Source organism: Tamandua tetradactyla, chromosome 2 (assembly GCF_023851605.1).
Source record: "Tamandua tetradactyla isolate mTamTet1 chromosome 2, mTamTet1.pri, whole genome shotgun sequence".
Lineage (NCBI taxonomy): Eukaryota > Metazoa > Chordata > Mammalia > Pilosa > Myrmecophagidae > Tamandua > Tamandua tetradactyla.
In genome coordinates, this window is record NC_135328.1 from 189,475,817 (window position 1) to 189,497,785 (window position 21,969).

Below are 21,969 nucleotides of genomic sequence, written 5' to 3' on the forward strand. Positions count from 1 at the left end.
CTCATCTGTATTTCTAGTGTCCAACAAAAAGACTTGAACACAGTAAGCAATCACAGCCCTGGATATTTTGAGATTAAGATGGGGATGGAATCAATCACAGCTTCCCAAAGATCAAGCCCAGCTTTCTTTATTAGGAGGAAGAATAAATTGAGAGAGATCCTAATATTCATAGGAATCATGCCTATTCTATAGTAAAGGCCTGTTCTATAGTAAAGGCCTGAAGGGGAAACGTGGAGAGCAAGAAGTTAAAAATGGTACAGAGAAAATCTCCAGATGGTTCCTGGGCCAGACAAGCCCTGAAATCCAGAGATACCAGTCTCTTCAAGAGTATCAACCACTTGTACCCCCCTACCCCATAACGCTGACACCCCTTTTCAACATGAAGAAGTTACAATAGTCATTGCCCAATTATCCCTAAAGATTGGGAGAAGGATCAAGGAGAAGGAGGAGTTGCAATAGAGGAGATAACATTTGATAAATGGTTATGATTACTGAATCATTATACTGATTTGTTTTTAGTCTTCAGTGTCTTAGAGCAGCTAGAAGGATACACCTGAAATTATGGAACTGTAACCCATACAGTCTTTGAAATTTTTCCTATAACTAGTTGTTAAAATGTACTTTGAAATTTATCATTTCTTTATTTATATGTTATATTTCACAATAAAAATGTTTAAAAAAAATGGTAGAGAGAGTATCAATGTATCTGGGCAGGTAGGGGAGGGATGCCAAATTCCAACAGTTTATCCGCAAAGACAGGGCCAGTGCAAGGTTCATTTTGAGGATTGAAATGGCAGAGGGTGAAGGTGGGGTTGTTGAAATCACAGCCCTCTTCCACCAACAGAGTATGGCTCAGTAGCCCTGCCAACTTACGTCTGATGGCTAGCAGGGCGGCGGGTAACATTACACACACGGTATTTCCTCTTCATCTGTCCACAGTGGGTCACTTCCACCTTCAGGCCTGCGAAACACACACTGTATGCCAGGGTTGGAATAGGCTGTTCACGTGCCCAAGCCTGAACTCTCTGAATGTATATCCCAAGGGCATGTCCTCTTAGAGCTAAAGATTTTCTTTTTTAGCACTGTTTCCCTTCCCGGCCTGGTTGGAGCCTCACCCTTGATCTCCTTGGTGAAGCGAACACGCTGAGAGTCCGTGAGGGGCTTGGGCTGCTCATCTATGTTCCTGATGTCCAGCACCTCACACATGAACTCAATCACCGGCTGTGCCTTGTAGAAGGCAGTGGCTGAGACTGTAGGGACAAGGCAAAGGATAGCTGAGCTCAGGTCCCATATTCCAGGATAAATGGAGGCACTGTTCTTTACACCCTCTTCTTTATAGGGTAATGGGATAAGGGAGGTCCCAGGGCTGTAGGGATTAGACTAGGAGTATGGTTGCAGAGCTGGGAGGGAGGAGGCTGGGAGTGTGGTCACTGGGCTCAGGGTGCCCCTGGTTCCATAGCTCTCCCCACTCACCATCAATGTTGAGCATCATCTTCCACATGGCAGGGCGCACAGACTGGTGAAAGCCGAACCAGACCTCGCGCCCACCCCCCAGCGGGTGGTAGTAGCCCTCAGGCGGTGAGAAGAAGGAGCGGCCCACAGGGGTGTACCTGGCAGGGACAGGCAGAGAACTGGTCCCTCGGGCACAGGCCCCCACCCTGTGAGGCATCCTGGGCACGGAGGAGCCCTGGCCTGGAAGGCAGGACACCAGGGCTTTAATTCCAGCTCTGAAACTTTACTAGTTGTGTAACTGACCTTGTGCAACTCTCTATCCTCTCTGCCCTGCAGGGGCAGACGGGGTAAGGACCAAAGAGTTCTAAGAGGAACAGGGGCAGGGCTTTAAACCATCTACTTGTTTACGAACATTTGCCTGGCACAGGGCTTCACGGCACTTTTATTTATTTATTTATTTTTGAAAGTCACATAATGAGACCCTAATATGTTGCTCATTTCCCTCCTCCCCGCACAGCAGTTCTGCCAGCACTAGTAGCCCAGATACTAACTATGCTCAGTACCTCATGGATGCCAGGTGCCTCATGGCCACATCCAGGGCTTGCACGGACTCCAGGGGAACAGGGATCTGGCCGCTGACCAGGGCCTCATGAAGCATGCGCCAGCTCACAATGGCTAGCCACTTGATGGAGACCTTAAAGATTCGATCCTTCCCTTCCCCAGGGATGGTCACCTCAAAGTCCACCTTCAGGAAGGCAAGAGAAAGGGGTGAAGGACTATCATCTCTTTCCCACAATTTGGTATTCCCTGTTCTACTCCCTCTGCCCCATGAATCTGCCATGATTCTGCCCCTTGAGCTGACCAGGGCTCACAATGAAGATCCCAGAGTAAAACCAGCTATCATCACATGCTAGGTACTCTAAGAAAGGAGGCCCTGTCTTCAGTCTCCTTGGCTAACTGCTTCTGTCCCTTTAAATCACAACTAGCAGGAAATCCTTTAGGTCTATTTAAAATCTAATGTCAGTCTGGATGAGACCAGGACAGGCACATAGTAGTCTAAATAAACATCAGCACCTACCCACCCCTCACTCTAAAACAGTTTTTCAGCACAAAAGATAAAAAAGGAGCTCTGGACCACCAGACTCCAAACTGGTTTATATGAGCTCTGTCCCACCCTAGGCCACTGACAAAGGCCTAGCCTGACCCCCAACCTTACCCGTTCGTTGCCAATGGGCAGTGCTGTGACAGTGTAAATGTTCTTCTTTCCATCATATACGGGCTTGCGATCACCAAAGATCTGAGGCTTGAAATGCTGGACCATGTATTCCACCACTTCCCTGTGGGGGATAGGAGTGGCCTGTGGAAGCTGAGAGACTACCACTTCAAGCTTCTGGAAGCAATTCTAAGTCCAGGCAATGTTCCATCAGCTATACTCACTAGTAGCTACTTGAATCTCATCTAGATAGTGTTTCTCAAACTTCGACACTCATGTGAATCACCTAGAGGTCTTAAGAACCACAGATTCTGATTCAGTAGGTCTACAGCAAAGCCTGAAATTCTGCTTTTCTAAATGCTCCCAGATGAAGCTGTTGGTCCTCAGATCACCAGGGTTTTAAGGACCTAAAAGAGTGGGTGTGAGTACCTTCTGAGCAGTGGGGAAAAGGGCTTAATCCTAGGGTCGATCCAGAATCCAGGATGCTTCCCTTACCAAACCCCAAGCTGATACAAAAAACGGTAGATGAGAAAGAGATCTGAATAAAGTGTCCAAGAAGAACCCAGTCTCTTCCATCTCCTTAAAGCCCTTAGTCCCATCCTACTCCCTTTCCTCTCCATTATCACTTTCTTAACTTTACTTCTGGTCTTCTGAAGCCTAGATATCAGAGTGTTCATCCATACTTCAAAATCCCAGCCCACCCAACCATCTGACCTCTCCCCTTACTGAACCAAAGCCCTTCTAGACAAAAAACACTCAAAATGGAGATTGGGCACAACTATAAACACATGGTTTCAATCCCAATTAGCCTTCAGCACTACTGAGCAACCTTTTCATGTCCCTGACCATCCCTCACAGATTACGTTGTACCTTTTCCAATATCCTCTAACCCCAAAGTCCATTCCTGCCTCTCATCAGGAAGTAAACTCTGGAAAGAGGAAAGTATAGTAGGCAAGGCCACCCTCAAGTTCCCAGACATACACACAAGCAAAAAAAGATATAAGCACTCATCTTTTCCTCCTTTTCTATCATTGTTGAACTGTGTCCCTTCCATACAAAATTTTAACACATATTAAAATACATTCAACTTTACTCATTAGAGAAATACAATTTAAAATTAGACCAAGATACAGTTTACTATCTATTGGAATGCTCACAAATCAAAAAATTTGATAGACTGGATTGTTGCAGATACGGGGAATAAGCACTCTTGATATATTGCTTAAGGTAGTATAAATTGGTACAACTTACTTAAAAAATTTTGGCTTTACTTCCTGGCCCATGCACCCCCCCAAAAAAAACAATTGGCAATATCTCAAACTTTTAAACTGTCTGTGCCAGCGTTCCACTCCTAGGAATTAATTCTACAGATAAATGCGCATTTGAGGACAAAAATGTATCCATATAAAATAATATTCAATGCAGTTTCATTTTTGTAACAGAAGTTTAGACACAATCTAAATAGTCCTCAATAGATTTATTAAGCTATAATATATTCAATGGAATACCTATAGAGCTACGCAAAAGAATGAGACAGATCTGTACTTACTGATATGTATCATTCTCCAAAATACATTGTTCGATGGAGAAAAGCAAGGTGCAGAACATCAGACCCTTCATGTGGTGGGTTTTAAAATAATGCTAAATATAAATACATGCACTGCACAGAAAATGCTCTGGAAGCATACTCAAAATGGTAATAAATGGCCCTGGGGAGAGGCACTGGGGGATTGGAGGATAATATTTGTAATATTTGATTTTTTTTTTTACATTGCATATGTATACTTTTTTAATAATAAGAAGAGAATTTTAAAAAGAAACATTGCTTCTTCTGTATAACGCTAACTCCTCCAACACTGTAACCTATAATGTCCTCCTTCAGCAAGGACATCCCACTGTCATTCCTCACTCCCCTGCCTCCTTCTTCTCAGTTTATACAAATATCCATGCCTGGTTCTTAACAAGTTTTCATTCATTCATTTCAACAAATACTGAAATGTGCTAGACACTGTGCTTGAACTCTATAGTCCTCTCTAGCCAAAGTATTCCCTCTCTCCCCACTTCAGTGCCAAGCTTCTGAAAAAAGCTATCTGCTGTCCTTACCACCTCACCTCCTATCATTTCTTAACTCACCATGGTCAAATTACTAGTCCAACTATTTACTGAAACAGCTCTGGCAAAAATCATTTATTATCTCCTAAGAGCCAAATCCACTGACATTTTTCAGCATTTATCTTACTTTACCTTTGATGAAACCTGAAAATGCTAGCTATCTCCTTCTTAAAAACTTTCTTGGATTTGGTGATACCAACCTCAACTAGAGGTTTGTTTTTACCTCTCTGGCCCCTCTTTCAAGGTTCTGAGACTCAGGAAAGTCAAGACTCCTGGGCTTGTTTGGTGATTTGGATATATGTTCACTTACCGATTGACTCTGCGGGGACACTTATCTGGCTTGATGTCCACCTCGTAGTGGTAGACGTCGATCTTAGGGATGTCCACCTCAAAGTAATTGGCCAGGAGCTTGATTGGTTTCCCCACAGTGCCGATGCCAGGCCGATGAGGTGCCTGGAACACCTGCTGCAGGGGGGGCAGGTAGGCACCCGCAGCTATAAGACAAAAAGGTTGGTAAGGCAAAATTCTGGAAACCTCCCCTTTACGATGCTGAACGGAGACCGCACAAGGCCTTCCAGAAAAAGAACAGGAGAGCATCTGGGAAGCCCGTTTCCTGCCTATTCCTCTCAGCTAAGGGCTTCTACTTTTTTCTTTTTTTGAATCTCTCGTCAGTCAGGAAAACGATCCCTGTTATCTATCTTAAATTCATCCAATGAATGTGTAACAAATTCCTGTTACATATTAGGCAGAAGGATTAAATCTGGCTCTCGGTAAACAAAACCTTTTCTTTCTCCTACTAGATTAAGACACCTGCCTCTACCAGGTATCTAGAAGACCAAGAATGCCCTATTCTCTTCCATCCAAGTGCTCTTCTCATGCACTGAACATCCTGAATACAAGGTGGCATTATCTTTTAAGGGTCTTCGGCAACGTGGGCAGGAGGAAGAACCAAAGGATGCCATGTTGTGGGAGGGAGGGGTGAAATAGGATTAAGGCAACCAAGAGGCTGAGGTTGGAGAGAGAAAAGGAGAAAAGGCTAAAAGGATAGAGTCTGGAGACTAAGGAATGAGAGAGGTTGAAGCAGGGAACCAAAGGAGACCAGAACTTGAGGTCACACCAGAAAAAAGCTTAAAGTAAGAGACAAGGAAAGGAGGGAAAATTGGATTTAGGTGCTGGGGCAAGGAGCAAGGCTGCAATTAGGGAGACTAATGAAGAAAAAGCTGGCATGATGAAATGCTAAAGAACGAAGATAGGCAGAATACAGAAGATTGAGACAAAAGGAGGTTACAGTTAAAGGACTTGGGAAGAAGCAGCAATTAGAATGCTGGAAAAGGAAATGCTCACTCTGGGAAGGAGAATATAAGATTTTCTGCAGTCTCTTCAGCTTATATTTAGCTGACCCCTCTATGCCCCACAGCTTCTCCCACACAGAGGGTCCAGACAGTAGCAGAAGAGATCAATTTCAAGAAGAGGGGCCCTTGGGAAGGGACTAAGTCTGGGCCAGCTCCAGCTCATTCTCCTCAATTGCTGCCAGCCTGGTTGCAGCCCATCTTATTTCCCAACTCAGAGGAAAAAAGAGGAAGAAGGGTTACAGCCTAAGAGAAGCCTTTGTCTTCAGCTACTATAATCCTGGACAGCAGATTACCAGCCAAGGTGGGAAGAGAGAGGGAATAACCAGCCCAGAACCTTCCATTACAAGAGCTCTGCTTTCACAGTATGCCAGGCTGCGGGGATGGGGCGTACGCTTAGCTGGGGGGTCAGGAAGAGGTCAGAGAAGGGGCATAATTTCTAGAACTGAGCTGCTCATGTCTTCTTACCACCTGTCAAGCCCAGCCCCACTCTGAAGACCGAAAAATGGAGGCCCAGTCGGGGAAGGCATGGACCATAAGGCAACAAGGCTTTCAGAACTTGAAGGAAGAGTAAGTCTAACTACTAGCCCCTAGCTAGCCCCAGAAAGAGTTGGACAGAAATTGCACACAAATCCACAGATGGACAGACACACATAGATAGACACACAGACCTAGACAGTCTGCTTTTATACACACCCCTCACTGACATAGACTGAGCTCTTCAAAGGCAGAGTCTGTGTCTATCTTGGTCACTGTTCAATCTCCTGTGCCTGGCACAGGTGTTCAATATACAAATATTAAATGAATGAACAAACATATTCATAGACACCCCAAAAGAACACACGAGCATTCACAACACATAAGCACAACACCTGCAACTGCCCAGAAACAATGATAAGCCCCGTACAAGACAAACATACAACCCTGTGGATGTAGCCAGTAAGAGACACCGTCCCCATCTCTAAGTTCTTAGAGTCCATTCATCTCCTTCAGTCTTCGAAGCTGAATAAACGTTTAGGGCCTTGGGAGAGAGACATCACCTAGAGCTGAGAGTTGGATGGAAATGATGGGGGATGGGACAGCACACTAGCCTCAAACAACAGCACTCTAGTCCCAAAGTCTTCTCTACCCCAGAAATAGTATTACACACCAAATTTAGTCTCAGAACACCATCCACTCAAAGGAGGATTCGGGAAAACAGGAGATCCCTCACCTCCCTCTATCTCTGAACTCAGGAAGGCAGGAGAAGGCGGGAACCTCTCTCCTATCCCATCCCCCTGCACGCCTTATAGCTGTACAATATCCCCCTCACCCCACCCCCAGCGTTTAGTCTGAAAGAGGGAGACACTTCCCTTCAGACCCAGACAGGGACAGACGGCCACTTTGTGATGCAGATGAGGGCCCCAGCTCAGAGGACAAAGCTTGGGCCTTGGGGAAAAGGGGCTGGGCCCTTCCCTGCAGACAGAAACAAGGAGGGAGGGTCCCTGAAAAGGACACTCCCCCTCCCCCAACCCCAACTAGCCCAGAGAAAGAAAAGTAACAGAGCTGAAAGCCTTGGCTCAGGGAATCTTTCCCTGCAGTTCAGAGTCCCACATACTTCCTATTCAGACTACCTATTCAAAAGATACAAACTCAAGGCTAGATAAGTTGGCAGGTAAACAAATCCAAAAAGGATGTGTCCACATATGAATATATAACCACATATAAGATTAACCATATATGTTCACACTTGAGCATGATTCAATTCAATTAACAAACGTGTTCTGTGTTAGGGCCTATGCCAGGCACATCCACTGGTTCCACAGATAAATCAGTGCTTCTGCCCTCAGGGAGCATCCGGTTCAATAGATATGCTTGGAACACACAGTAGGCATACCTGGGGATAAGCCCAGTGAGGCCAGTAACAAAGCCTTTGTGTATTGTGTTTTTGAGCCTCCTCAGGACAAGACTTCAAATCCCAAGAAAATTCTCTGGTGGGGAGGAAGCAGTTATAGGGTCCTTCCAGCCAAAGCTTTCAGACTAACTTTCATTTACACCAGTTGATGAGGCAAAGCCTGTTCCACTAGGCTCTTCTGAAGGCTACCACAGACTCGAGACACCAGGATCTACCCCCTTTCCTAGAATCTTATTTTCTGTTAACAAACAAAAAAAAAGATTTTTAGTCACTCCAAAGTCAATTAGGAATTTACCAGCAGTCTGATGTGGTGCTAGCTTCCAGAAATCCATTTGGACCTCTGTGACCCATCCCTTTTTCTAGTCCAAAAGTGGTCACAAATGGGATCCAGCCTAGAAGACCAGGGGCACTCCTCAGATGGGAAGAGGGGCCTGAGGGAAGGAGAAAGTAGTTTCTACTGATGTCATTTGCTCCCTGTACTCTATTTCCATACTTTAGCAGTCACCAACTGCTTATAGACCACTGAATACAAGACTTGAGTTAGTTGACAGAAGCTATTTCCTTGAAGGAGTAAGGGGTAAAAGACAAAGATCCTTGCACCAGAAACATAATGAGGTTCCTTTTCCAAATAGAAATCCTATTCCCATCTCTAGATGGGAAGGAAGTGAATCCTAAAGGATTCCCGGGTCCAGACTGCTCATCCTCCCATCACAGGTAAGAGACCTAGGACACAGAAGGTGCCAGCACACAGCAGCCCATCCTGGGGACTCCAGGCTTCTTGGGAAAGCCCTGTCTCGGTTTCTCTCTGTTCTTATATCCCTTTCTCCCGAGTGCCTGTGAATAAGGAGAAGTTAGAGCTATCACCTGGGACTCAGCACACCAGGGTACAGGCTAAAAACTAAACCACCCTAAACAACGTGTTTGTGGTCATAGGCTAGCTGGGCAACCTTGGGTCCAATGACATGGTCCTGACAGTTTCTGGGAAATGGAAAAAGAAGGAAAGACTACAGATCCAAAGATACCCAGTAGTGGTTAGAAGTCATGAAAATATTGCAGTATAGGAAGAGATCAGGCAATCACTTCAAGAGACATTTCAATGGAAAGATCATTATCCCTGTATTAAAACTCCTATTCTACTCAATTTTGGTCCAGAAACTCATTCACAATGCAGACAACCCCTTCCAGGTATACCTGGTCCTAGTCATAGTTTCTCTGTAATTAAAATCTTTCTAAGGCCTATCTTCAAGGAGAACCCGCCCCATCCCTCTTCCCTGAAACACAGTCTCAGTCCTGGTCTTTTCTCACACCAGTGGCAAAGAAAGGGACATTGGCACTTTCCCCCAAATCACTGTTGGAAAACTGAGAGCGAGGGGCCAAGTGCAAAAAGACCCTAAGATTAAGAGAGGACTATTTCCATTTGTCCTCTGCCTACATAACGTTAGAGATGCACCCCATCAACCCGTGCTCCTTTTTCCTAACCAAACCAGAACTAGGTGGAGTGGGGTGGGGTGGGTGGGGTGCCTCAGGCAGCCACGCCCCCATATCAGGCAGCCCCTTCCAGCTGCCATCTCTGCGCATGCTCCCGCGCCTCCGCTTTGGTTCCCCAGACTCACCGGGGGAATCCCGTGGCTGGGTCCCCACCCACCGCCCCCTGACCCTCGCCCCCGCGTCAAGCCCGCCTGGGGCGGAGCTCAAAGCCCAGCTCGGGAGCCTTTTCCCAAGAGACACTAGCCCAACCCAGGCCAGCTGAATCCCCGCCCCCCGCATGCGGCAGCTCCGGGCCCATCTGTGTGTTCCCCCCTCCTCTCCTGAATACCTGGAGCCCGCCCTCTGCCACCTGCAGGGCCTCTCCCTAGGCCTCCCCGGATTTCCATGAGTCCTTCCGTACCTTCAGGCCCTTCTCACAGATTACTTCCCATAACCAGGACTGCATACAGCCTCCTTTTACAAACGGCCCCCTATCTCGGAGCTTTCTTCACAAGGTTCTTCCCCGGAACTGCACATAGCCCCCTTCAAACTGGGCCCCCTATCCCATGAGAGTCCCTCTCCTCACTAAAGAACGCTCCCCTTGCTCGGAAACCCCACTCCTCACGCAGGAGCCCCCTGGTCCTTGGAGCATGCATCGCCCCCCACTCCCAGGGGCCCTTACCTGCTCCCGAGGGTCCCGCTTCCATCCCATATACCCGTGCAGAGGTCAGGCGGCCCGGAGACTGTGGAGTCCAGCGTGAGGGGCCTAAGTACCCTGCACTCTCACAGCTCGGGCTCCCGGGCCGGGCTCGGATCCCCCCCCAAGCCCGGCCGCTCGTGCCTCCGCCCCCGCAGCCTCCGTTGCCTCCGCCGCGGCGGAGCCTGCAGCAGCTCCCACTGCGAGCACCCGGCCAGCTGTCAGTGCGCAGGCGCAGCCGCCAGGCCCAGGGGGCGGACGGGAACGAGTCAAGCGGGGCGCTCCGACGGCAACAAAGGCCAATGGAGAGGGGCGGGGGCACCGGGGGGGGGGCGGGAGCACGGGGGACCCGAGGCAGCGGCCCCTGGCGGTCACCCGTCGCTATGCAGCCCGGCAGGAGGGCTCCGGTACAGGAATCGCGGAACCGCGCAGCGGCATAAATGGGGTAGGGGTGGGTAGAAGAGAAAGGAGGGAGGCATCCCCGCAGCAACCTCTAGCCCCATACCTCTTCCTCAAACAGTACCTTCCAAACCTACACACAGCCCTTCCTTCATACAGAGCCACAAGCACATTACAGGGACCCCACATACACCCAGTCCCCCCTCAAGCACTTGAACGCCCCACCATCCAGGAGCCCTGCCTCCCACCTCTCCTCCCAATCATCCTCATCCTTCAAGCCTTGGCTGGAAAATGACTGTCTCCGCGAAGTCTTTCTTCGTCCCTAGTCACTGAACTCATTGACGCCACCCTCTCCTCCAGGCCGTGTGCTGGACGCTGAGACCACTAATACGAAAGAGACCCTGCCTCACAGTCTCAACTTAAGTACGGCTATAGAGCTCTATCTGCGGGATTCAGGAGGCACCTGCCTCCACTTTCTCATCTATAGCTCTTCTGAACTCTGCCAATTTGCTTCTGCCCCCGCCCCTTCCCAACGTCACCTAAATGACTTTTTGCGTCGAAATCCAATGATAATTTACAACTCTTATTTTATTTCTCTGCAGTATCTGACACTGTGCCTATTTCTTTTTGATCCTTCTCCTTGGCTTCTACATTTTCTGAAGTCCCCTATTGCCTAATTCCTTTCCAGATTCCTTCAAGAGCCTCCTCTTTCTTTTGCCTCACTTAGTAACAGTGTTCACTGTGCTTCCAAATCCAGCTCTCTTCTCATTCCACTCTCCACTCTTCCCTTGAGGGTCTCATCGACTCTTTTGGCTCAACTCTCCTCCCAAACCTCCATCTCTAGCCATGACTCAGACTCATACATCCAAGTGTCTGCTGGACAGCTCCACTTGAATATCCTACCAATACTTCCAATTTAAGGAATTCAAAATGGAACTTTGTCTTCTGCCACCCAAACGTGCTTGACCTGTGTTTCTTGTCTCAGTGAGTGGCAACTTCATCCTAGAAAGGACAGTTTTTTTTCTCTCTCTCTTTCTCTTGTTTCTTTCCCCCATTCAGCTGTTTACCAAGTCCTGACATGTTCACCTTCTCTACTGCTCTCACTTGATTCTCCTGCCATCCTGAGGACCCTCTTGCTGGTGCAGACTCATCATATCTTGCCAGAAGTATCAAAACAAATTCCTTGCTAGCCATACACCTTCTGGGACCTTTCCTCCCAAAAAGTCTACTGCTGATAGGTGGTATGAGATCCAGCTCAAAAATCATTCTCCCATATATTCATTCAAAATGTATTTTTTGGTGCTACTTTTACACTAGATTCTTTGCAGAGGTCTGAGAACTTAAGAGATGGACTATATATAGTGCCTACCAATGAGATTAATTTCTGACATTCATCAGAGCATGCCTTGCTTCTCTCCAGCAGAGATTCTGAAACAAGCATCAAAATTACCTGGAGGGCTTGTTTAAACACTGATTGCTGAATCCCACCTCCAGTGTTTCTAATACAGTAAGACTGAAGTGGGTCCCAAGGATGTGCAAGTTTCCAGGTAAGGCTGATGTTGTTGGTCTGTGATTACCTTTTGAAAACTACTATTCTGTAGTATATACTAATGGTTAAGAACAAAAACTTTAGAGCCACACTTTCTTGATTTCGCTCCTGGTCCTGCCATTTACAAGCTGTGTAACATTGGACAAATCACTTAACTTCCCTGTGCCTCAATTTCTTCTTCTGTAAAAGTACCTATCTCACTGGGCTGCTGTGAAGATTGAATGAGCGAATACATATAAAGACTTCAGAATACGGGTTGGAAGATGCAAGCAAAATGTTAGCTACTATCATAATCATTGTCTGCCTCCCACACTCTAAGCATAAGCTCCTAAAGGGCAGGGACCAAATCAGATGCATATCTGTCCTCTTCAGTGTATAGCACAAGCTGTGCCTAAAGTAATTAGTAAATATGGGTTGACCTGAACCAAACAGATTGCATCAAAAACTCCTTACAACAGCCTACCTGGCCATCCCATAGATCTGCCCCATGTTTTCACAGTACTTGGACAGAACACGCCCAGGGACTATCCCCATCCCTCCTCAGCATCAGACCCCTCTCCAACTTCTACAGCTGCAAGCTCAAGGACCATCTTCTCAGCCATTCCCTGCTTCCACAAACAGCTAACACCATTTTTTGGGTCCTCATTGCCAACTAACCATGAGTTCCCAGATCCTGAGATCTATTCTGTTGAAATGAAGTCTTCCGTCAACTGCCTAGTCAACCTGCATGTAGGGGCCTCCTACACCTATCTCTTTCTGGGCTTCTATTTTGACTGAGAAGATTGCAGCCCTAAAAGGCACGGACCACTTCTTCCACAAAATGGTGAAAGAGTAGCAGGAGGGTACCCAGCATCTCTTGAAGATACAAAGCCAGCACAGCAGCCACACCCTCTTCCAGGATGTGTAGAAGTGGTGGAGTAAAACACTAGATGCCATGGAAGTCACCATGACCCTGGAGAAGAACCTGAACCAAATCCTTATAGATCTGTATGCCCTGGGTTCTGCCAACAGAGATACTAATTTCTGTGACTTCCTGGAGAGACATTTCCTAGATGATGAAGTGAAACTCATCAAGAAGATGAGCAACCACCTAACCACTTTCTGCAGGCTGGCAGGCCCACAGTCCAGGCTGGGTGATGATCTCTTTGAAAGGCTCACTGTCAAACATGACCAAGAGCCTCTGGAACCCAGAGGACCCCTCAGTATTCCTTGGGCATCCAGGCTTCTGCCTGAGCCCCTCCCTCCAGCCTGGAGGCATCTTTTTTTTTTTCAATGATTCAAAGACAAAAATTTAATGAAAATTAGTTAACTAGGAATATAATAATTCACAGGGCTAAATAGTTTACATGGGAGGCATTTTTTTAAACCAACGACCTTGCAGCCCTCTAACAAGCCATGAACCAAATGTAAAAAGTAAAGCTATTTGCAGGGAAAAAAAAAATCCCAGAAATAGCAAGACCCTTGCCCTGGTTTAACTGAGCTGGGAGCTCAGCATCCAAAAAGAAGGGTTTAAATCACCTGCTGTGAATGTCCAGCCTCATATGAATGTCCTTTCCTCATTGAGGAAAGGCACTGGCCACTATTCTCACTCATCTCCAGAGTGGCTAGTGGAGTCAAGCCTGACCCTGGCCCATAAAGGTCTTCCTGAAGAGTATCTCCATTATCAGGAATTTCACACCTGGCTTGACAAAGTGGTAGACATAAGGGAAATCCAGAAAACTTTTTTTTTTTTTTGGGCTGGAGCTGTGAGGCTGCCAGCATTCTGGGGACTCATGGTCCAAGAACACTCAGTGTAGACGGCGCCTCTTCCTCTCTGCCACCCGTGACACAGCTGGGACACAGCAGCCACAGCTGCAACGCCTACAGGGTAGGGGGAAATCCAGAAAACATTTTGATGTTTATGCTGACAAACTTCTTCCAGCAATACTTAATGTACCTTCCCAGAAATCTGTTGGATCCCCTGTTTTCAAATCAATTCTCACATGTCAGTCTAATGCTAACCCACATCAAAGGGCCACTGCTGTGTTGGCCAGAGCCCAGGTCTTTCCATCTATATACCTTCTCCACACCCAGAGTTTCCTGGCTCCAAAACTTCAAGAACAGCCTAAAAAAATGTGCATCCCCATCTATATTTTCCTCTTTTTAATATTAAAAAAACTTCCTGGTAACAATGAAATTAACATAATTAATAGATAAAAAACAAATTGTATACCCTATTATTAGGAAATGAATCATTAACAGCGCATCATCCCTTTTATCTACGGTAAACATATTTCTTACATATTCTACGAAATAGTTTTAAAAATCAAAAATCATGAATAATGGAATTAGTAAATATTAGCTAGTTCTTTGAAAATACATAAAACTGGTAAGATTTTTTAAATTACTTTTTAAATTGAGGTAGAATTGATTTACAATAAACTGCACATATATTAAGTGTACAAACTGATCAGTTCTGCCCTATGTATAAGACTGTGAAACTATTACCATAATCATGATAGCAAACATATCCATCACATCCACATTTTAAAACTTATTACAGAGTTTAACAATATAAGGGAATTATGTATGTAATTATAGGCTAATGAATTTAAAACCGTGAGTAAAATGCTAAGCAAGGATACGAAAGCAAAAACTGAGGAACAACTAAAGAGGACATGGAAAAAATTATCGAAAATGACCAAAGAACGTCTCGCCCAAAAGGTTCACCATTATTTACAAATATTCCTGAAAGAGATCATTCTGTTCCATGCTATATGACAATTCTAGAACAAAGAGGGAAGGGGAGTTTTCTTAATTTGTTCATAATGGCTGATAAAGAGTTGGATCTTTTATCATGATTATATTACGAAAAAGAGATCTCAGGAATATGGATGTAAAAATCACAGGTAAAATACTAGCACATAGATTTCTACAACAGACTAAGAAAAATTATAATAGCAATAATTAACATTATAACAAGCTTACTGTGTTCCAGGCACTGTTCTAATTAATGCATATTAACTTATGCAATCCTCACAAAAACCCTGAGGCATAATAGAACAGATGAGTGGGCATGGGGTGAGAAGAAATAGGTGAATAACCAGTAGGCAGGTACTGTAAAAACAGAGACATAGAGGGGATAAATAACTTGCCCAAGGTCACATGGCTTGCAACTGGCAGAGGCAGACCCTGAACCCAAGCAGTAAGGTTCCAGAGTTGACACTCTTAATTACTATACTATATGACACTAAAAGAATAGCATATTTGTTTCCTGGCCCATGTACCCAAACAACAACAAAAAGAATAACATATAACAAATACAAGGGTAATTTAGGTATGGTGCAAAAATAAGGAAATATCTTAATACATCATACTTATAGATAATAAAAAATAAATATAATTATAATATCTAATCAAAATACTAGATAAAATGTAATACATTCTTCTAATAAAATAAATAAAATCACTCATCCTTAACATGATAATGAAATATGTTTTTTGTTTTTTTGTCATGGGCAGACTCTGGGAATTAAAACCAGGTCTCTGGTATGGCAGGCGACAATTCTGCCACTGAACCACCACTGCCCCACCCTACAGTATCTATTTTTAAATAGTGGAGAAGCAGTAGATACTTTCTCTTTAAAAACAGGAACATTCTCACTAATACGATTTTAATATTGTTTTGGATAGCCAGGAGAATAAGATATTTAAAAAAGAGAAATAAATGATGGTAACTATATAAAAAAATCTTTATTGTAGATGATTAAATTTTATAAGAAAATATGCATTCTTATTAAAATTAGTAAGACTGATTGAAAGAAAGACTCAAGAAAAGAAACAAAAAATGTGTAGCATTCAATGCTGTTACCAATAATAACTAATTAGGAACTATAATGACAAAATGTCTGATTCCAGATACTTAGAAATGAACTTCATGGGAGATGTTTGTGATCAACATGAGAAAATCTACAAAAATCAATAACAAAAAAAAAAGCCAAAGTTAAGTGGAGAGAGAGAACAATTCCCTGATCAGAAAAACCAATTAATGTAATAATGTCTGTCAAACTCTTGCTGCTCCAGCCCAAAGTTCTGAGGACTAGTAGCAGGTATCCCCACCCATTTACATGGGTTGAGCTCTGGAAATACAAAGATACAAAGATGTATTCAAGCCAGTCCCCAGCAATAAACGGATCAGTGCTGTCCAAGACAGACAGCCTGTGAGCACATATGTAATTTTTAATTTTCTAATATCAAATTATAGAAATTTTAAAATATGTAAAATTAATTTTATATATTTTATTTAACCCAATATATCAAAAATATTATCATTTCAATATGTAGACATATCTTTTTTTATATGTCTTTGAAATCTGATGTGTATTTTGTAGTTGTAGCATATCTCAAAACAGACTAACCACAGATCCAAGTGCTTAATACATGTGGCTAGTGGCTACCAGACCGGACAGTACAAATGATAATTTCAATACATCTTTGAATATAATGGCAGAAGTAAGCATGGGTGCCATAGGAACTAAGAGGAGATAATTAGAGCAGGTTTCCTAGAAGAGATGCCTACTTAAATGGACCCAGGAGGATGAGCAGAAAACAGCCAGGCAAAGGAAGGCTAGGGAAAAGGTATACTAGGAAGCATTAGTGGAGGATAATTAGCAGAGCACATATGTCAAGAACTATGAGTAATAATATTCTAGCATAAAGATGGAAGCCAGAAGTAGTGAGAAGAGGCTAGAGAAGTACACCATGCCCACTCTGCCTACTCTCGCCCTAGCCTAAGCCAAGGGAAGGGCAGCAAAGGTGACTGGAGGAGCTGTCCCTGGTTCTGACACCCAAGGCATATTCACAGAGTATTCCATCCAGAGTCACAGTTCATTTCCATCCAGGGTAGAACTCAACTGACCTCAGTAAAGCCTATTTCCCTGGGTCTTCTGTAGCACACATGGAGGCCCTAAAACTGTAAACTCGGCCTGGCATAACAACAGAGCCCAGAAGCTTTGGGGAAGCTGCCCTTGAGTGGATGAAGAATCATAGGAACATCCACTCAAGGACACTAAAGTTTAGGGTCAGGTAGGACCAGGAAAGGAGTCCTTCCTGAGACAGAAGTAGCTCTACCATACCAAATGAATCCCAAAGACGTTGGGGTGTCCTATCCTGACATAGAAAATGTTAACTAACAACTCAAATTTTCACCCAGAATCCACTTGCATAGATGTTGCCAAGCTGCTGGTTAGTAGAAAGGGTAGGGGCAGCAACAACTCCGATATACTTTCCTTCACTCCACTAATCTATGAGGGGGCTCAAGGGAAACATGTTTATAATAAATATCGCCTCTGTATATCAATGGGCAAGAAAAAAACAATCTGCATAAACAGAAATAGTTATCATTAATTCATAAGAAAGTCAATGTAGAATAATGAGGCACCATTCTATATTCATTAATTTAAAAAATTATTACATATTCAATGATAAAGATATTGTGATAGAACTAGTACAATAGTATTTTATACCAGTATGATCCTTTGGAAAGCAATCTGGCAATATGTATCAGCAAGATAATAGTGTTTCTGCTTTTTTATTTATAATTCTACCCAGTTATATAATAAAATACTTGGAATCAGACAAACCTCGCTCAAATCTCCATTCTACCACATGTGACCTTCAGCAAGCCATATTCTCACCATAAACTTTAATTTCCTCATCTGCAAAAAATCTCGTAGGGTCATGGGGGAATTAAATTAATCTCTGAATAGCAAATGCCAAGCACAGAGCTTAGCACTTATAGGTGCTGAATATGTGATAATTCCCTTTTCTTCCTTGCCCTCTGCTCTGGGGGCAGATCCTTGATTTCTTTTCCTTCCATATCATCTCATTCATTCTCATGGCTTTACCTTCTTTTAATCTTTTAAAAAAGAGAAAATAAAAAAAGGAAAGCAAATTAGTTACATGCCTTAGTGTGCTGGTACTTGTATCCCTATCTCCTCCTAGGCTGGCTCCAGGAGCTGCCCCCAATAGGCTTCTGATATGAACAAGTCAGAGTTTGGTGGTGTAATTTCCTCAGAGAAAACATGAGAAGAGGAGCAAGTTTAGCAAAAAAGATAATGAGTAGAGTTTTTGACATGTTGAATTTAGGGTGCCTGCAAGATAACCTACTATAGAAATATCACACATGTATGGATATATGATATGGAACTCAGAAAAGTTTCACCTAGAGATCTATATTTGAGAGTTACACGCACAGAGATAGTAACTAAAGCTACAAGCATCTTTGAGAACCCTCAAAGAGTCTGTGTTGCATAAACAGAGAGTAGAACAAGGACAAACCCTAAAAAAACACCACTTAATTCATTTCCCCACGTTGAAATGATAATAAAATCCTGCAGATCTCACCTCTTAATATCATTTAATCCTCTACTTTTCCATATCTCTACCACTAATATCCAAGACCAGATCACCTCTGGCCTGGATAAGTTCAACAGTCTCCTAACTACTTCTAGCTCTGCCTTCTTGGACCCATTCTCCCACTGCATCCAGGGTGAATGAATGTAAATATTCATTCAACAAACATTTACTAAATGCCTATCAGTCAGTGAACAAAGCAGACATCATCCTGGACTTCAAACAGCTTATAGTCTAGCAGGGGACACAGAAAATAAAGTAAAAGAATAATATATTTTGAGATAAGTGCTATGAAAGAAAAGAACAGGTTTCTGTGAGACAATAAAAAATGGAGGCGGTGACTACTTGACATGAGTGGTTAAGAAAAGTGGAGGTATTTTTTTTAAAGGACAGAACTAAAATAGTGGTCAATGGCATGAGCAGTATTCTAAAGACCCTTCTATTATTTAGGACAAAGTTAAAGGTAATGATTCACCCTCTAAATTTTGGTAAACTTATATGGTAAAACTTTTTAAGAACCTAAAAGTATAGAATTAGAGCATATAAGTTTCAAACTATTAGCTAAAAGGCTTCTACAATGATAAAAGAAACTGAGTTAGTAGTTAAAAATCTTCTGACAAAAAAAAAGATATCGAGTAGTTTTACAAGTGAGTTAAAGGAATAACAGATAATTTCAAACTTATACAAACTTTTCCAGAGAGTAGAAGATGGAATATTCCCTGAGACAGTATAATCTCAATACTAAAACTAAAAAGGATTGTACAAACAAAAAAAAAGGAATATTACAGGCCAATCTCACTCACAAACAAGATTATAAAAACTCTGAACAAAATAACAGGAAAACAAATCTAGTGATATCTTTAAATATATAGCATATATTTATATTTAAATTATATTCATATACTCATGACCAAATTGAATTTATCTCAAGGATGCAAGAGTGATTTAACATTAGAAAATCTATAAATTTCAGATTAAGGGAGAAAAATAATATGACCATCTTATCAATGCAGAAAAATTATTTAATGAAATTCAGCACCTATTCATGTTAAAAATAAAAAATCTTCTAGCAAACTAGGAAAAAGGGAGTTTCTTAAACTGTTAAAAGGTATCTACCAAAACCCTGCAACAAACACTTTTTAAATTAATATTCTATTGTGAAAATGTTCAAATGTACACAATATTACAGCCAATTGCATAATGAACTCCATATACCCATCATCCAGATATAACAATAACAAAATATGAACTTTATTCTTAATAGTAAAACATTAAAAGCATTCTTTTTAAGATCAGGAACAAGACAAAGAGGCCCTTGCATCTGTAAGCACTGAACTGGAGGTCAAGTCAGCATAGTAGCGCTTGTTGCCAGATTTTGGTTTCCAGGCTTTCTCATGGCTGCACTGCGAGAAAAGAATTCAAGAGCACAACACAGACAGAGCCAGTAAGTAGAAAACTTTTGAGTCAACATGCAGAGAAAGAGCACGCAGGCACCCTCACAGGATGATAGAGGCAAGAGGCCCCCAACATTGGGACCATCTGCTTTTATTGCTTTGCTTCACTTACTTCCTACCTGCTTCCTTGTTCTAGATCCTTCCTCCCACCCTCCCTTCTCTGCAGGGCAGTGCCTGGTGATAGACAGTGTATTGGGTGGGTCAGCTGGTTTCACCCTTCTCTGCAGGTGACTGACTCAGGTGAGGCTGGGCTGCTGCCCAATGTTTCCCCGTAAGTGAGTAGCCTTCAGGCAGGGTGTCTATGCCTGACCTTGATTAACTGTCCTTGTTCAAGGGCTCCTTCACAGTTTTTGTCTCTCCCCTCTCACCCTGTTCTAGCCTGCCTCAGCACCAGAGGAAAAACAAAAAGTTACTAAGACTAAAAAGGAAGAAATAAAATTGTTATTATTCACAAATGATATGATTGCCTACAAAGAAAACCCCAAATGATCTATAGACAAATTGTTATATATAAAAGAGGAGAATTTAGCAAGACAGCTGGAGATAGATTAGTATTTTTAGAAATACATTGCATTAAAAAGGTAAAAACTTACAACAGCACCAGAAATAAGAAGTCACTGAGGAACAAATTTGACAAAAACTGCGCAACACCTGTATGGAAAATTATAGAATACTTATATAAATGGAGAGAAAAGCTCTGCTTCTAGTTAGGAAATCTCATTAATGTATTCTCAAATACATCAGGGCAGCAGATACAGTGCAATCACAATAAAAGTTTCAACAGGTCTGTGTAAGTTTGTGAGGTAAATAAGTTGAAAGCTTATTTTTTAATTTGTATAGATGAACAGAGGCCCCAAGAATAGCAAAGACACTTCTGAAGAAAAAGAATAAAGTTTTGGAATTTGTCCTACCAAATATCCAGTCTTATTATACAGCAGTGGTAATTCAGGCAGTGGGGTAGTGACTAGTGGCTGGTGCAACAGAATAGAGCATCTGGAAACTGACTCAAACATGTGTGCAAACTGATGGTATGACAGAGATGACATTCAGAACACTAGGTAAGGGACAGACTAATCGATAATAGGACTGGGACTACTAGTTATCTAAATGGATAAAAATAAAATTGGAATCCTACCTTATCCTATGCACAAATATCAAAACCTGACAGAATAAGACTTAAAGACAAGTCTTGAAAAATGTGGAGAAAAAAACAAGAAACCTTGAGGTGGGGAAGGATTTCTTAAGCACAAAGATACACTAACCATTTTAAGAAGACTGTACGTTCAGCTGTGTTAAAATTAAGAACTCAGGCTCATCCAAAGACATCAGAATGGAGTGCACGGGTAGTTCAGTGGTTAGAATGCCTTGCCTTCCATGTGGGGGACCCGGGTTTGACTTCTGGACTATGCATCCCTGCCCCCCCGCCCCCCCCCCCCCAAAACACAACAGAATGAAAGTGAAAAGACAAGACAAAAACTGGGAACAAATAATTGCAATACATATAACCTTCAAATGATAAGTATCCAATATATACTGAGAACGCCTACAAATCAATAAAAAAGCAGGCAACTTAATAGGTAAATTAGGCAAAATTCAAGAGTAGCCATTTCACAGAAGAGGAAACATGAATGGTGACAAAATATATAAATAGGTGCCCAATCTCATTATTTATCAGGAAAATACAAAGTAAGACCATAATGGCATCAATTTCCCCCACCCACTAAATTGGGCAAAAAGTAAGGATGTAGTGTAATAGGAACTTTTAGATAATGTTGGTGAGAGTAAATCGGTACAATCCATTTGGGAAAAACATCTATTTTATTAAAAAACACACTATTTTATAAAGTTGAAGTTGTGTATACCCAAGGGACTGGCAATTGCACTCCAGAGATACTTTATCATTTTCCAGGAGTAGACATGCACAAGAATGTTCTTAACAGCACTGTTGGTAATAGCAAAATATTGGAAACAACACTAAATCCACCCATAA

The 21,969-nt window shown here is 42.9% G+C and overlaps 1 protein-coding gene, 1 long non-coding RNA gene and 1 other non-coding gene across 5 annotated transcripts in view; 1 reads left to right on the forward strand and 2 right to left on the reverse strand.

The window, feature by feature from the left end:
* The window catches only part of LOC143674506 (protein argonaute-1), a 34,561-nt gene extending 24,159 nt beyond the window's left edge, over positions 1-10,402 (reverse strand). For 2 of the 3 annotated variants that reach the window (XM_077150303.1, XM_077150302.1), the window contains exons 1-7: positions 10,170-10,402; positions 5,088-5,271; positions 2,669-2,789; positions 2,016-2,197; positions 1,474-1,610; positions 1,116-1,250; positions 874-961 (exon numbers count right to left, since the gene is read on the reverse strand). In XM_077150303.1, coding sequence (XP_077006418.1) covers positions 874-961; positions 1,116-1,250; positions 1,474-1,610; positions 2,016-2,197; positions 2,669-2,789; positions 5,088-5,271; positions 10,170-10,194 — 872 coding nt within the window. In that variant the 5' untranslated portion in view covers positions 10,195-10,402. Of the gene's footprint in view, positions 1-873; positions 962-1,115; positions 1,251-1,473; positions 1,693-2,015; positions 2,198-2,668; positions 2,790-5,087; positions 5,272-10,169 lie in introns of those variants that run through there. The other variant, XM_077150304.1, reaches the window with a different exon arrangement.
* Positions 10,403-10,548: 146 nt separating this feature from the next.
* On the forward strand, positions 10,549-19,963 carry LOC143674512 (uncharacterized). Its single transcript, XR_013171088.1, has 3 exons — positions 10,549-10,591; positions 12,007-12,130; positions 19,817-19,963. It is a non-coding gene; the product is annotated as an uncharacterized LOC143674512 (long non-coding RNA).
* LOC143675385 (small nucleolar RNA SNORA17) lies at positions 13,875-14,004 on the reverse strand. Its single transcript, XR_013171610.1, has one exon. It is a non-coding gene; the product is annotated as a small nucleolar RNA SNORA17 (small nucleolar RNA).
* Positions 19,964-21,969: the final 2,006 nt, after the last annotated feature.